Here is a 17,101-nt window from a genome sequence, read left to right as displayed (position 1 = left end):
ATCTAGGGGAAAAGTTCTCCTGTGTCTTAACAGAAGTGTAATGTATTACCTTACAAAAAAACTTTTCTGTGATAAATTATGGAATTTCCTTTCAGGTTATAGGAGAGGGACAGACTGCACTGAGATGTTTGTGGTGATGGCTAAGGGCATGAAAAGGCAGGCAGTGGGAAGATGGGGCAGGTGGGCTAGTGAGATACATTGTGCTGTGAGCTGTAGATGGGAGGAGGTGGTGATCAACACTAGCCTTGCCCTGTTTGCCCCACCCAGATTTCATTTTGTTCAAAATCAGGAACAACCAGAGTTCCAGATTTCAGTTCTACTGGTATGGCTGATCTGTGGAACACTATGGTATGTTTCAAATCCAAGACAACTTTTTTCCTATTTCATGAACATACCTATATTTTACTAAAAATATTTTTTTTAAAAATGAGTTACTTAATTACACTTAATCTTAATTGTGGCAAGTGTCTGAGCATTTCTGCAACTGTACAGAGCAGAACAAATACTTGTTCTGTTCAACATAAAACATCAAAATCAAGGTATGTTAAAACTAGCAGATTTTAGATTTAATTTCTTATATACATTTAATTTCTTACTATTTTTAAGAGCTTAAAATTGGCGATTACACCCATATTGGTCACAATTTATTTAATCTTCATATGAACTTGATTATACCAATCCATACCTTGAGTTGCCATGTTTCTTGATGTGCTCCCAGAACTGTGGTCTGCTGCACTTCAGACCCTAAAGCAGAAAAAAAAGAAAGAAAAGAAATGTAATTAAGACAATTTAGTCTTAGGTTTAAAAGATTTTAAAACTAAATCTAAATCTCTTTCTGATCATCGAACCAGATAAAAATTTACTGAAAGAACAACATAATTTATTTAGAGCAGAAGTTCTTAAACTTTTGTGCCAAAGGCCCCTTTGAGAATCTGGTGAAACCTATGGACTCCTTTAAGGAAAAATGTATGTAAATGCATAAAATATTGTTTTAAAGGAAACAACTGTGCTGAAATAGAGTTATCAAAATAATAAAAATTAATTCAAATAATTTTAGATAGTGAGATATACTGAAGTTAACAATTATAGATAGTGAGATATACCGACGCTAACAATTATTTTTGGAATCTAGAGACCATGCATTGCTTTGTTGTCTATAATCTTTTATAGTTAGGGGTTAGTAAAAATAAAATTGTAATTTTTTCGTATCCAAGTCCCCAGCCCTATTGAAATCTATGGACCTCAGGTTAAGAACCCCTGATTTAGAGGCTATCAGATATACAAAGCTACTAGCTGGGACAAAGTTAAATTTATAGCCATTTGGGGAGTTGCCTCTCTAGAGATCTCATACAGAAGCAATGGACTCTGGCTGGCTGCTGTACTTAAACTGTGCCTCAATTTAAGTTTATTTTACTTCCTTCCAGAGGAAACCAAACCCAAATACATGCTGCGTCATGGAACAGCTTACTGCTCAGAGAAATGGGATAAGGCCAACACAGGTGTCAGCGGCAGGGCTATGTTTCCTTTACAACTGAGACGGACCAACCAAAAGAACTCCTGGTTCAAAGAAGCTGATGTTGGAAGAGTCAGAACTGCAGCTAAAAAAACTACTTCAACAATAATATTGCTATAGGATCTGAGTTTTTATCAACTAAGCTTTCTGCATATTCCTTTCTATCAAGCTGGACAAAATGCTGGCACGTCTGTTATGATACAAACTTTGGAGACTGAGAGCAATATTGTAGTAAACAGGCAAATTAATAAGCAATCATCATAAGATGACTAGGCTTGGGTTGTATGGTTATAGATATACCTTTATCTTTTGGAAGCAAAGTTTTCCCGCTTGTCCCTTCATAAATTAGCTAATCCAAATTCCCACATAAGGTTCGAAAAAATTTAGGAGAGGTTTGTATAGGCAACTCAATTATATTCACATTCTACTGCACAGAAACAAGTACACACCTCTAATATGCCTTTGAAACACTTAAAATATCAAAATAATTTCCCTGCTATTACATTTCCTAAAGTAAAAACTTCCTCCCACATTTCAGGAGTATTTGGGGGAGCATTACTGGGATTGTAATAATTATGCCATAGCCTTTCAACCAGTGCTATGCTAAAGTTATTCACAAGCCAAATTAATACATTCTTAACTCAGCTTGTGAATAACTTTAGCACAGCACTGAATAACTTTAAAGTGCATAACTTTAGCATAGCAAGGAAATTTTAATTGCTTTTCAATCCATGACATGTAATAGATTATGCATACTGGTCCACAAGATAAAATCAAACAAGTTTAAAATCAAGCAAGATGAGAATTACAAAACAGCACAGCTATTTGGATTAAAAAGTAAAGCCAATGTACATTTAGGAGTAAACAAGCAATAGTTTAAAACTATTTTCTGCAACAAAGGACTACCACCAATTATAGCCTTTCTTACAAAGTAGTATTAGGTATAGAAATGCATTTTTAGGAGCTCCCTGAAATGTAACTTGAGGCCCACAAGGTGTAAAGTAGATTAACAGGTTGTTGAGGTGGGAAAAAACTAGAGGAAGGAATACTCACCTTGAATTCCTGAATAAAAAGAGGGATATATATTTAATAAGTAATATTTACGAAAGAGAAAGAAAGAAAGAAAGAAAGAAAGAAAGAAAGAAAGAAAGAAAGAAAGAAAGAAAGAAAGAAAGAAAGAAAGAAAGGAGGGAGGGAGGGAGGGAGGGAGGGAGGGAGGGAGGGAGGGAGGGAGGGAAATAAATTAGTTTTTGACTCCTGGCGCCTGGCTAGACAAGTTTTCTTGGCAAGATTTTCAGAAATGGTTTGCCATAGCCTCCTTCCTAGGGCAGAAAGGACAGAGGAGAGAGACTGGCCCAAGGTCACCCAGATGGCTTTGTGCCTAAGGTGGAACTAGAACTCATGGTCTCCTGGTTTCTAGCCCAGTGCCTTAACCACTACACCAAACCGGCTCTCAGTTTGATTTGTGGAATATATTGCCTAGATCTTATTCTCCCACCATCACTTCCAATTTAAATTATATTGGTAAGATAATTAATTAGTATCTGATTAATGATATTTATTAACAATACTTGAATAGGTTGATTTCTTCAATTAGTTTAAGCCTGAGGAATTGCAGTTACTTAAAAACAATGTATTACAAGCATTTTTAAAATATAAGCTCAAGACCTAATGTAATTAGCTCAATCTTATAACTGTACTTTATAAACAATGCTTTCAAGTATTCAAACTTTTAACATAAATCATCAAGTGAAAATTTCTACATGGAACCCTCTAACAAGAAAAGCCTGTAAAACAACTGAACTAAACTAGTTCGCTAATTTGTTATCTAGTCAATCCAGATTTTCAACACAAGAAATCTCAGCAGCTATATTTGCTTGTTGCACTACCCTAATTGACACTTGAATAATTTACAATTTTGACTATTATAAATCTAGGTGTTTGGAAAAACTAGGAGATAGTTTGTGCCTAGATTTCCTCAACATAAAAGTGTTTAAAATATTCTTTATTCAATGACTGTTCCTGGACTATACTCCAGACTCATGATGTCTTACCACTTTTTCTTCAGTATGAAAATAGCAGCACATTCTGAAGAGAGTTAAATAATTTTAAGATTAATTTAACTGCATATAGATAAAATCAGTATGAATTAAAAAAAAACTCTTCAAAGCAAAAAAAACCTTTACAGTAAATATACTATAATTAAGGTCACTTTTCAATAACATTTTGGTGATAGCATATGCAATGTGCTATTTGTTAAGTTTTTATTATATACAAAGTTCTTACTACAATGCTTTTAATTTATCTTGCATATTTCTTTTGTTTTCATTGCTGCATATATTGTTTATTTTTGGACTGTAAGCCGTCCAGAGTTTGCTTTAAGATGGGTGCCTATATAAATTATTAATAAATTCACTTATTTAATCTAAGTATTTTAGTATTAAATTTTCACCATTTTCAATGTACTGCTTAAGTTCATAAATCACACTAAGTCATAATATTTTTGGCTTAGTATGTTGGGTGAACTCAAGACATTTGTAAATAACGATACGTGGTTTTATGAGATATGTGAACCAAAGACTTGGAAATCGTTAAGTGTCACTTGAAATCTTTATTCAATAAACTTTTAACAATTAAAGATTTTCCCAGACTAATCATGTACTCTCAGCATAAACCATTATCTTCTCCCCTGGTCTAAGCAGACATTGTAATAATATTATGTTTTTAGCCTCTAACTGAAGACATAACTATAAAGAACATTCACCACACACAGTGCTTCTGTGGCACTCTGAGCACCATACAAACTGGTTGAGCAAGTGCCACAGGCAACTAATGGATTATATCATTATCAAACACTCTTCTGTTTAATTCTCCACCCACATACACATTAGTAACTATGCCTTTTCTTCTGCCTTTCTCTGGCAGATGTTTTCACTTAAGAAAAATCATTGTAGTTTTTCTTTTAATTTAGTTCAAATAGACATTCACTAGCACTATATTGTTTAAAGAAAGGCTACACATACCCAGAACATTTTATTGGCAGAAAAAATTGTTTCAGTTATAAGCACATTATTCAAAAGATATAAACAAATCTACTACTTTAGCCATGAATCAATGTATCTTTTTTATTTATATCTTGCCTTTTATATAGGAGCTCAAGGCTCCCTATTTTTCCTCACAACAACCCTTCTTGAGGTAGGTTGGGCTAGAGAGAATGACTGGCCCATTCCCGGATTAGTTACTTCCATGACAAACCATTCTGCTCCCAAACTCACTTTGTCAACTGAACAAGAGCCTTCAATTTAGGAAAGCAAACATATTGGTGCTTATGAAGAGATAGTCTTGGTTAGACCAGGATTCAGGGGACCCTTATTTTTTAAATGGAAATACTCTGAATTTCTACTATAAGCCCTAATTTTTAAAATTCTAGGTTAATATTTAATTATCTGAATTAAATATTAAAATTTTTAATACATATTTTCTATCAGGTACATTTTAGAATGGGGTTTTCTAGATAAAGAATGAGTTTTGCATTTATAATACATCTTCATTATGGTCAATAACATGTTAGTAAAATATATTTTAATTCAGTAAGGTGGTCTTTAAAAATATAGATTCTAAATACAATGGCTTCCTAAACTGAAGGGTGGTGTTCTACAGACAAGCACACAAAAATGTGCCACTTTGTAGGTAGTTTTTGTGTTACAATCTGATAAAAGGCAGGTGATACAGAATTTATCTGTGTCCAAGAATCTTTCCCAGGAGAGAAAATATTAATATTTTCCATGACTCATGGTAAAAATGGAAACATAAAACAGATTCTCCAGCACTCACATTATAAAGACACTTAAGTTTAGGGTAGGACATTTTAATTTTATTTTACTTGTAAAACTGATGATAGAACATCAAATTTTGATAATGAAAAAGCACAACTATGTGACAGAACTAAGACTTGTAATTTGCTTTTTAAACCCTTAACTACTTCTTTTACAATGTTCAGAAATTGGACAGTAGAGCATTTTGCCTATTAATATTGATCAGGCATTATCTGATGGTAGCCTTTACCTTTAAAAACACAACATTAAAGTGGAGCAACAGGCTAATGCCAACAGAGCTTAGCTTACCAATTAAGGCAGGTTCTATGAAGAATTATCATAGAATCTTGGTATCTATTAATATCAAGAAAAGCAGCCTAATAGGATGAGCTCTTAATTTAATCCCACATCCATAAACAAATCTGTATCTGGGTCTCCAGCTTGCATAAACCCACTTTAAAGCAAAAGTGTCATCCTCAAAACATCATTTGGACTCTCAATAGGAGATAGCTCTGCCTTAAGAACCAAGTCCAGTAAGAGATGGACCTGCCATAAGGTGCATATAGTTATCAGGGATGATCTTACTCTTCAAATATTTAACAGATAGTGGAGCAAAGTGTTCATCACTGGCAATATTTTTGAATGGTAAACAAGCTCCTTTGAGCAGACAGTGAAGTACATTCTGTCTGAGCCTTTCACCTGATACTATCCCTGGATACTTAGAATAAATTAGCGTTTTTATCTCCCAACCATTTAAGTGCCACCTTTTCTGGAGTTTCTTTGCAAACCCCATCACTTTTGTCTTTTGGTAAAGGTACTCCTCACTGCTATAAGGGACAAGTATCTACAAGGCTCTTTTAATGCCAGAACAAGGTTGGAACAGCTTGTCTGCATCATAGGAGTGAAACATATATTTGAGGTAATTTGGAAGGATGTAAGTCTAAGTTATTTAGAATTAGGAAGTGTATACTGTATAAAAACTAAACAAAATGGGCAACAGAATGCAAATTTTACTGACCCTTCTCTTTCTTTCATAAGATCAGAAATGGAAGTAGCTTCAAAAATGATCTTGTCCAACCCCTTTCTTGGTACAAGATCTGGTAAAGCATTTAACCAGAATCTACTTCCCTGCAATTTCAAACCACCGGTTCTGACCCTGGCCTCCAGGGCAACAGAGTACAAGCCCACTCCTTCCTGGATATGGTCTATATTGTGGCCTTGTGGGATGCTTCCCACTCTAAGATAGGTGCATTCATAAAGATAGCGCAATAAAAGGAACAAACACTTACCAATGAAGATTGTTAATAGCATTCTCCAAATATTATTTCTACAAGTCTGTGGTAATATTGTTGCCTGTGCAAGTTTGAGATGAACTGCCCTTTCTGGAAGATCTAAACATTTATCCTGACAGGATGCTCTGTTCCAGAGTTTGGGGTTTTTCTGCTCATGTCCCCTTCTGAGCCTCTGAGCTGTTAGCTGGAAAAAAAGTACTTTACCATCTGCACTATTAATCTAAACTGTATCATATATTATAATTTGTAGTAATTTTCAGTATTTATGCTACTGAAATTAGCACAGAGAATGAGAGGTGAAGATTATGACAAACTGGCAGTAAAGTTTGGATGGCCTCCTAGAAATACAGTATGGCCCTCTGGAGAGCCATATGGTCCAGGCTGAAAGCCACTGCTGTTCTACCACCCTCCCGAGTAATCTTCCAGCCTAAACATCAAATTGGTAAGTTTAGACACAGTAGACGTTACACCCTAAAAATATTAGGTAGGCCTCAGACTGGGAAATGGTGTACTGGCAGAAGAGACCCCCCCCCAAAAATATTATGGTTTGAAAGGGATATCCATTAGCTATCTAAGGACTATGCCACTGTGGCCAGTGTTGGAGTATTTGCCCACCTCCTCTCTAGTCCCATTTGCAGAAACTCAGTTGTACAAGCTTTGCTGACTGAACCTCTGCATGCTGCATCCTCTTGGAAGATCTGCCAGGTTATTTAGATTTATGCAGCACCCAGTCACCTCAAAGAATGGATACCTCTAGCAATCAAATCTGCTGGTTCAGAAGGGAAGTGGGAATGAAAGTGATGGTGAGGAACAGGACCAGTAATAAGGATTTTGATGTTAACATTTTTTGTATTAGGGAAATCATGATGCTTTAAGGATGCAAGGGTTGGACCTCCCCACTGCCCATCAGAAGCTGTCCAAAGAAATGCACCAGTTCACCTTTTATGAGATGGGACACTGTTGGACTGTCTCTTCCTTTCATTGGGGGGGGGGAGATGGGAAGCTGACTGCCTGTTGCTATGTTCCCCCCATGTGAGTGATATGGTTGCCAAACCTGTAACCATTCTCATTCTTCATGCTCTCCCCCCCACATACCACAGTTCTTTACTTCAGGTGTGCAAAGGACATAAATCAGACATCCATTCCCCCAGCCTCATCAAAAGCTGTCTCTGTACAGAAAATTTCCAGTACTACCCTATGGTTGTTGAGATATTCCTCTATTGACCACTGTTTACTCCTTTCAGGTTGCTGGATTGCTAGGTCAGAGGATGCATCATCATCATCAAGGTAACCTGTTCCTGTAAATACTGGTCCCCACTGTTTGGTGGGTGGGTGGTCATGAAATAGGGAGAGAGCAGTCAAATCTTTGTTTAGAGGCCTGCTGTGCAAATAATCTTGAATTACCACTCTTCTAAAGCATGAAGTAATTTCTCATGGACAAAAAAAGTGCACAAGTTGGATGCAAAACAACGAAGAGATGTAAAGTGTGGTATATAAGGTTTACAATGCTTTGAATTACAAGTAAACATTGAACTGGAAACTTGATTTTTTAAAAACAGGCCCCAATTATTTAAGTAACTGCAACCTGATCAACACACTACAAACTGCTATTGTACAATAACTAAATTACAGGACGGATCATTATTCTTTCTATAGTCTTAATTTAAAGGATAGAACTTTGCTAATTAAAGTAACTGTAAACTAATTCTTTATTCCAATTCATATGTTCTGATATGAATAGGTAGGCTAACCTACTAATCTTTTTTTTCAATGTTGAGCCAAGTAGAAAGTACATAATGCAGTACCTAAATTTTATCACCTATACATATACGTACAGTTTTTAAACAACTTTCTTTCAAACTTCCTCACACTAAAATTATTCCCCAAATGCTGGAGTTAAATCTTCAACCCAATATCCTTTCAATTCAACTCTCATAGAAGTGAAACAACCAAATTAATTGCTGAGATATTTTAAACTTTGCTGCAGACCCTTGATTACTCTACATAAGGACTGCCACTGCAAAGAATTGGAAGTCACTGTGACTGCAGCATATGACCATACTGTACAATGAAAAGTTTGACATCTCAGTTGTGATTTTTTTAAAGCATTTTGTTACCAACAGGCAATCTAAGGTTTGAGCTAGCAAGCTTTTGAAGCCTTCATCGGTACATACACTGGAATCAATGTATCTGTTCATTTTTTAAGTCCTCCACCTAAAAAATACACCACTCAAGTCAAATCTTGTATTATAGTTCTATGTAGAGCCTTTAATTACTGACCATCCTAAATGTAACATGTAGGTGCTTGCCCAATCTGTCAAAACAGTTTTAATGAAACATTTTAGCAGCCCTCACACTGCATCGTTACACATATTTTGCCATAAAGTACTTCTAACATCATTTAAAGTGCAGGTAGTCCCCAGGTTAAAAACGTCCAGGTTACAGATGACCCATAGCTAAGAACAGAGCCTACTATAGCAAAATTCAAGTTAAATACACAATGGTTCCAATTCGTTACACAATACTACTTACATAGTATTATACAATGCTGTTCTGGCTTACATGCAAACCTGACTTAAGGACAGACCTTGGGAATGGAACTCATTCCTAAACTGGAGACTACCTATACTTCTAACCTCATTCTATTTGATAAATGGTTTCTATCAACCATATAGACATATGGGTAAAAACAACATTCAAATGTAAGATTATCTGCAATTCTGATTATCTTCAGGAGATATATTAGTTTTCCTGTTAGAAACCCTAATAAAGGAAACTAATTTGTAATACTAGGGCATTTAAGCCACAATTAACACTAATCCTTGAAGAGTTTCTAAAAATTATCAAATACTTATCCTGATTTTTGCAAGACATATCTGTAGGTTGTGTTTTAGACCATAGTTATGTGAAAACATTCATCACTAATAGCTTTATTCATGGTTTCTAGTACAGCTTGTGTTTTACTTTCTCAATGGGGTTATACATTAATTGCTTGCATAAGGATCTAAGTGATGCTATTCTTCCCTGAGAATCTAAAACTGATTCTCAACTCTGAAGTTCACCATTAAATTGCCTACAAAGCTTTACTGCCAAAAGGGTGTGTTTGTATGTGTGTGTTTTAACCATCATTTGGCGCTAATGAGCAGATTTGGAAGCATAGCTAAAAAAAGGATATGTACAGAATCCTTAGTTGATAAACCTTAGCAGCAAGCCTACTATCTGTTGTAGGTTTGATCATATTATCCATCTTCCAAGCCAAATGACCATGTTAACAATTAAAATAAATCACCTTTACTCCTCCCAAGGAGAAATGAAGCTCTAGTGCAATAATTGAGAACAAACTGTTTATCTGATATACAAAGGATGTTCTACTACAGCTGAAATAGTATGGAATGAATTGCACATTTAAATTTAGATCCTTATCAAAATAGCAATGTAATGTGATGATTGTAAAAATCCTAAACATGGCATGAATTACAAGTTGTAGGGCCACTAAATAACTTTAGTAAACAGTTCACTGAGGCTGTTTTGCAAAATCTCACATTTGTTCTGCTACATTCAACAAATCTCAATATGGAACCATACTGATTTCTTTATATCCACATTACCCTATAGAAACAATTGAAATAGTAATTTCATTTATTCCAAAAAAACAAACTTAGAGAAAGCTTTCAATGTCAGTCTACAGATATCTGTAAACTAGGGCTGGATAAGTTTGGGATGCCTAAATGTTGAGTCTTCAGGAATTCAAATAGCTAAGCATCCAGGATTGCTCTCAATTTAAAGTAAGAGGAGAGAACTTGTGGTCTCCAATTTTTTCTGAACTACAACTCCTACTATGTCTCACCACTGACAATGCTGACTGTAGATGTTGGAAACTCTGCATTACATCTCTGAAGAGCTTCAAATTCCTCAATCCTGATTTACAAAAATGTAATATAGCTAAAAAATGAAATAATTCAGTCAAACAGTCAGGAAACAGGGAAACTCTTCTATTTTCAAAGCAGCTATATCTCTAGAGTACTAGTAAATTTAGAAGCAAAAGCTTTAGAATAGAAATTTTTCATGGATTTCATCAACCACCATTTCCAATGAGATTCTAGTGGAAAACACTTAACAATTTACTATTCAGATATTGAATTGTTCAGTCAGTTGAAAGTACTCATATTGTAAGAGCAGGTTACTTGCTTGGCATGTAAATAATCTACATCCTCTGCATTTAATTGAGATTAAGATTCTCTCTTTTGGAGGTGAATCATGATCATTCTCTATATAAAATTAATGGCTATTTTTTCAACATCCATAAGCAACACTATTAACCTATCAGAAATGTAAGGCAAAAAAACTTTTCAGCTGAACAGATGTGTGTTATTCAAAGTAACAGACATTGTAGGTTTTTTTCAAGATTGCAGAACTGCAGTTTCAATTAGAAGTTTAAGACACGAAAATTCAGTCTTAAAACAATATGAACACATTTTGCCAAGCATATTGCAAAAGCCCCATAGTTACAAATTCAATACTAATTTACCTGATGGCTAAGCTTAGGAAAAGAAAGGATCATGTGCGCAAATTGCTATGGCTGTCACAATACTATATCTATTACTTCTTACAAACAAAGCAGCACTTACATTCCACTTTAAATAGAAGTGAACATAAGGAAGCTTAAAACACACAATTCATTTTGAACACAAAGTTGGTATGGTGCACACATGTCAAATTTGTGGAATGAAAATATTATAACCATTTTAATCCTCCCTGTCCTCTAGCATTGTGTTTCCTGTACATGATTTTCTAGAAAGACTTATATTATTTCCAACACCACCCCCAAATTCAGTTTTCTGAAGCTCACTGTTGAAAACCGCTGCACAAAACTGCTACAAGGTATAAAGATGAAAACTAAGTTAATCTATATCAACTAGCTAGAAAGTGTTTTGGAAAAACATTCTGTAATAAACTTTGAGGCTTATATTATACACTCCTGACTGAAAAGTACTTAACTTTCAACACTGCAAGAAAATGCTGCAATATCTCTTTGGAGTCAGATGGCCTTAACAAATCTAATAAATAAATAGATTACCCTTAGTTGAGTTACATATGTAGCTACTTCTGACTCAAACTAGGGGTTTAGGGTACTTAGAATTAAAGGTTTATTTTCAGTTAAGGATAAGATACCATTCAATTATTTAGTAATTTAATAAAATCATTAATGCATCCACCCAAAAGGAAAATCCCATTCTGTTCAATGACACTTCTATAGAATTCTACATAATGATTTCCTATTAAGGGCCAGGTTAAACTCTTTGAGTTCTATTCTAATTGCTTATGATTTCATTACTAACTTCTAAGAGATAAAATATATATTCTTAAACAAAACCATGATTGCTCAATACAACAACTAAAATAATCAGGAGCAATCATCTATGTTTGTAGAGAGTAGATATTGCTGTACTTACATTCTTCTTTATAAACATTTTAAAAGACCTAAAAGCATTAAAAGGGAGCCAAGCAACATTTAATAGCGTCACTACATGCTTTATCTAAAAAATGACAAACTTCTGAGTAATGATAAACATCAACACAAAGCAAAGTTTCTTATTGAGAAACATTAACTGGGCTGTGTCTATTAGCACCTAGGGCCACGGCCCCCACCCCGATCAGCAAAACACTCTTCCTTCAGTGTTGAAGGCACCTCCATTCTTCTTCTCCCTATCTTCGCCGCAGTTACCCGTCTAACTATTTAAAACGTCTCGGTTACACCCGGATCCAGAACGGCGGGAACTCCAGACGCCCCATGTTAAGTCGAGAGAGCCTCTCCGGCAAAATATGCACGTTTAACCAAGACAAAAGCCGACAGCGCAACAGATACCTGATGTTTCTAAGTGCAACGACGCCGTGGAGTTAATTGCAGATTATCTAAACAAACCCGAGACTTCCCCCACCCTTTCAGTCTGAGTTTGCAGACTAAAGCCACGAGTAGATCTGAACGGAACGCCTCCAATCTCGGCAGCTCCTACAACTACCGCCGCGCCCAACCCACCGCAGTTCGAGTCGACATTGTACCCTCCCCCCCCCCCATTCAGCCACAAGCGTGGGGGACATCGCTAGTTTCGGACCTTCGGCAACCATCCCCACCCCGCCTGGACCTACCGAGCCTCGTTTCGCCCACAGAGCAGAGCACAGGACACCGCCTACCGCCGCCTCGGCTCAGCGTCCTCGCCTCTCTCAGGCGGGCTATTTCTCCACCCAAAAATCCCTCCGAGATCCAGGTTCTATCTTCTGCAAGGCCGACTCAAAGGCCCCACGCAGGAGGACAGAAGGATCGTGGAGGGACTTCCTACACCTTCATCCCAGACTCCAGGCCCCGTCCCGCACACGCAACCCACCCCGCCCAACCTCCAAGAGACATGCAGGGTCTGGAGTGTATCCCCACCACCTTTCAGGGAAACCTTGGTTCCAACCCCACGACTGTTTTGATTTTTTTTTACGCCTCCGAGTCTACTCCTTCACTTCGCATGTTTAAAAAAGAAATCACAGGAGTTATTTCCCACACCCAGTCGCTTCCCGGGTGGGACAAGCACGCTCCCCCATCTTTCTCCTCCGCCCCCATCGACGAACCCACCCCGGGACAGGGAAAGTCGCTCTGGGACCCGACTCAAGTTTCTGTGAGGAAGATAAAAAGGAGCCCCGAAGCGGCACTAACACTGGCGGGAAGGCGAGGGCGCAGGGTCCCGCACAGGTCCTGCCTCCAGCTACAACTGCCTTTGTTGCTCTTGCTATTTTTCTTGGTGGCTGCAGCACGGGCCACTCAAGCGTTTTCCCCTTTCCACCGCGCCCGTACCGGTCCTCGCCGTCCGCCGCGGCCGCTATCGCCGAACCGACAGAGAGGGAATGCGAGAGAAGCTTAAAATGGCGCCGTTCACAAGAAGCTTCTTATAGCGTCTGCAGGAACTCGATTGTATCCTGCCGCCGCCTCTCCAGGCCTTGCGCGCAGCATTCCACAGGCAACCCACCCAAGCAGCGCAGAGGACGCGCGCGCACACACAGACATACAAAAGGGGGTGGAGAAATAGTGCGCCTCCACCCTTCCTCTCTTTCGTATGCGCGCACACACACACGAACATAACCAGGCGGAGGGAGATAAGCGAGGAAAAAAAAAACCCTACCAGACTCTGCTAGGGGAGTTTCGGAAGGACGAGGAATTGTGGGGATTCGGGGAGGGGGGAAAAGCAGCGGCTGTGGAAGAACTAACCAGGAAGAGTGCAGGGATCCAGCTCTGAGTGAAGGTGTGATGAGGCTGTGGAGGGAGGGCAGGGAGTGATCGCTCGCAGAAAGAGAGACACCTTTTCCGGGGAACGGCAAGGAGATTTATTCCCGCAGCCTGAAGGGGGTGGGGAGAAGGCTGTGGTAGCAGGCTGCAGTGAGCCCTCTTTAAAGGTGCAAGGAACCTCCCGCGACCGAGTCCACCGTGCAACTGGTTACCCTTTCCATTCGAGACTTGTCATAGCGAGACAGTAATCATCTCCCCCTTCTTATTTGCAGTCCGCGAAAATGAGGGAAGGTCTGTTAAATATTCCTATCAACCAAGCCGCCGCCTCCTAACTCGCCCACACCAAATGTTCTGTTTTTCTTCTTAGGGTTTCCGACGGTACTGCTGCAAACTTGTTTGCATACTCGTTGGAAACAAGTAAAATAAGACCGAACTAAAATCTTCGGGGTTGTGTCGACTTGCTTCGCGCATCTCCCATCTGACTGGATGGATTCCTAGCACCGAATAGCATCCCGTCCCCACCTCTGCCGCTTCCGCCCTCTTCCAATAAGCAGCCCTTAAAATTTAAGTTCTGAACGGGTCTCGGGAAAGGAGGTGGCGGCGACTTTCTCACGTAGTCGGAAGCGCCTTTTGCAGTTCTCCCCTCAACATTCGGCACGGGGCGGTTGCCAAAGCAAATACGTGCCTTTCCATTGCGATCGAGCTGCCCTTTCTTTTTGAAATATTGTAGGTCCTTACCACGGGTGAATGCGTGATCAGATGGAGGTGCAGATGTTGGTTACAATAATGGCAATATTTTCATGGGTTGTTTTGCAAATGTTCCTAACGTTGGCCAAATATGCGCTTTTTGCGTATGTCAGTTATAAACAGGAATTTATAAATTTGAAGAGCATATGTTTGCGGGCTAATGGCTGCAACCCTCTGAACATTTTCTGGAGTAAGCCAAGCCTCGTGAATACATGTAATATACTTTCAAGTAAACATACAGAGGATTGAATTCTCGATTCAAGACTGTTTAAAAATCTGCAATCTTATGTGTCTTGTGCCACTGTTTTTAACAATGCTTCTTCAAACTGGAATTTCACCTTATCGCGGTCTTAACATTTCATACGATCTGACATTTTAGTGAACTGAACAATAATTTGAAAGTCTGGGTCCACACTCCTACCACAACTCTTAAATGGTTACTAATTTCTTCCTGTAGATTTCCTCCAAGCTCATGTCGCTTAATCTAAATTGTGAACTGCACCAAAAGAATAATTTTGCACATGGAAACTGCATAGCGCGTTTCGCCTATATTTATAAGAGCTTTATCTTGCTCAGGTCAATCGGTGTAATCGGGTGATGACCTCCTTCCCGGCCATAATCTAAATACATCTGTCAGAGTCTCACTGAACCAAGCGATGGATAGGTCCATATTGATCCCAAACTTAAAAACCGATCAACTCGCTTCCTCGCTCGGACTTCGGCAGACGTTTGCACGGAGGTGCGCTAGTCAAGAGGCAAGGAAACCCAGCCAGCTTCCGGTCTCTTGCGCGACACTGGCGCTTCCTGGTCAAGGCAGACTCTGCGCTCAGGCGAGCGACAAGGGATCCAGACCCAGCGGGCCCAGAGCGCCGTTTATTACTTTTGCTTTCTCCTTGGCTCCGCCTTTGCTCCAAAGCGGGGAGGAGTTCGGGGACGGCGTCGAGAGCTTAGGGCGCTCTGGGAAGCCACGTGGGGAAACCGAATCTGCCTACAGTGCTATCTCCCCCCGTCCAGTCCTGCATTTGCACCCGCGCCGGGCCTTTTAGACGGTCGGTTTGATCGTGTGGCGAAGACTCTACGGGCTGTTCTGGGAAGTCTGGATTTCTCCAGGTAGCCCATGCGAGACTGATCTCTTGTGCGCCGTTCCTGGTCTGCATGCAACTTGGCAGCAGAACTCACTGAATGCAAGGGGACTAACACCCGAGTAAACACGCACAAGATTAGCCTGCAGAGTTGCAGTCTTAAGCAGTGTGTACTTTATCTGGTAATTAGTTATTTTTACAGTCTGCTGCTTCTATAAATTAATCAGTGTGTGGCTGTGCAGCTGTTTATGCCACAACACAAACTTTTTTGAGTTGTAGACTGTATGCTACTGGTACACTCTTGGAAAAAAAAAAATTCTGTGCTTTCATTAGTTCAAGATAATGCTCACCATTCCAGCACATCCTGCAATAAATTTACCCAAGCTATTTCTTCCTTGAAGCTGTTTTCCAATAACTACTCAATTTTTTAATGCATGTATTAAAATATAAACAACTCAGGGATGTAATGCAACTGGAGTAGTAATCCTAAATGCATATATTTGAGAGAGATCCATTGACTTTAGTACAATGTATTGCAAAGAAGCTGATGTGGCTGGATTGTTTAACTTTAAAAAATAGGAAATAAATTATGGTGATTGGTAATATGAATATGTTTCTACTTGGGTTAGAGAATCATATTACCCAACAACATAATTGGTTGGAAAAGAGCACATTTCAAGAATGGGGACCCTAACTATTACATATTGCAATATTTTTATACCACCTAATCCAAAGATTCTGAGTGGTACCAGACACTATAAAGGGAGGCACACAAGAGTTGCATCAAAACTCACAAACACACAGTACAATAAAAATTGTAGCAGTGCCCCCACCAAAGTGCATCAAAACCTGTTTAAAATAAGAGGTTCTTATTTTTTTTTTGGAATGCCAGGGTAGCATATTACAAAATGTGAGGAGCCACTGAGAAGGTTTGCCTTCTAGTCCATGCTCCTGTCGCTTCCCAGCAAAGTCAGACCTTCAGCAGAGCCCTCATAAAACAGGCAAAATCATACTGGGTAAAGCATAAACATGGCACTGTGCTGTATAGGGCTTTACAGGTAAATAACAGGGAATTAACCCTCATTCCATCATAAAATGAAATCCTTATTAAACTATTTTAAATGCAACTTGCTAGTCATTTATCTTTGGATTTTTAATGCATCTGTGGCTATGTCACATTTTTCTAACTCTTCCAAAAAAACATTTGAGTGGCTTAGGATGGGCAAAAAATTAGAATGGAAGCCTCCCCCCGCCCCCACCCCGGTACTCTTTTGGGAAGGCCTGTGTAGAAGTTCTACCACCAACCCTTTGCAAAGCAGGGTGAAATATGATTAACTCATAATCTTCTACATCACCTTTCCCATGGATGCCTTCCAGTTCTGTGG

General features: G+C 38.8%; 1 protein-coding gene and 1 long non-coding RNA gene across 6 annotated transcripts in view; one reads left to right on the top strand and one right to left on the bottom strand.

Annotated features, from left to right (window-relative positions):
* Window positions 1-13,638, bottom strand: part of CTNNB1 (catenin beta 1) — a 37,928-nt gene extending 24,290 nt beyond the window's left edge. The window contains exons 1-2 of one of the 4 annotated variants that reach the window (XM_088150925.1): window positions 13,459-13,638; window positions 686-744 (exon numbers count right to left, since the gene is read on the bottom strand). In XM_088150925.1, coding sequence (XP_088007051.1) covers window positions 686-698 — 13 coding nt within the window. In that variant the 5' untranslated portion in view covers window positions 699-744; window positions 13,459-13,638. Of the gene's footprint in view, window positions 1-685; window positions 745-12,486; window positions 12,506-13,320; window positions 13,435-13,458 lie in introns of those variants that run through there. The other 3 variants (XM_007428670.4, XM_007428671.4, XM_088150924.1) reach the window with 3 other exon arrangements.
* Window positions 13,639-13,853: 215 nt separating this feature from the next.
* LOC148214614 (uncharacterized) overlaps window positions 13,854-17,101 on the top strand; it is a 66,129-nt gene continuing 62,881 nt past the window's right edge. Inside the window, exons 1-2 of one of the 2 annotated variants that reach the window (XR_015797966.1) lie at window positions 13,858-13,903; window positions 15,211-15,744. This is a non-coding gene — a long non-coding RNA (uncharacterized LOC148214614). Of the gene's footprint in view, window positions 13,904-15,210; window positions 15,745-17,101 lie in introns of both variants that reach the window. The other variant, XR_015797965.1, reaches the window with a different exon arrangement.

This window comes from Python bivittatus, unplaced genomic scaffold, assembly GCF_059951505.1.
Source record: "Python bivittatus isolate LINGU-HERP-01145 unplaced genomic scaffold, Pbiv_v1 ctg000610_np1212, whole genome shotgun sequence".
NCBI lineage: Eukaryota > Metazoa > Chordata > Lepidosauria > Squamata > Pythonidae > Python > Python bivittatus.
This window is presented reverse-complemented; position numbering and strand designations above follow the sequence as displayed.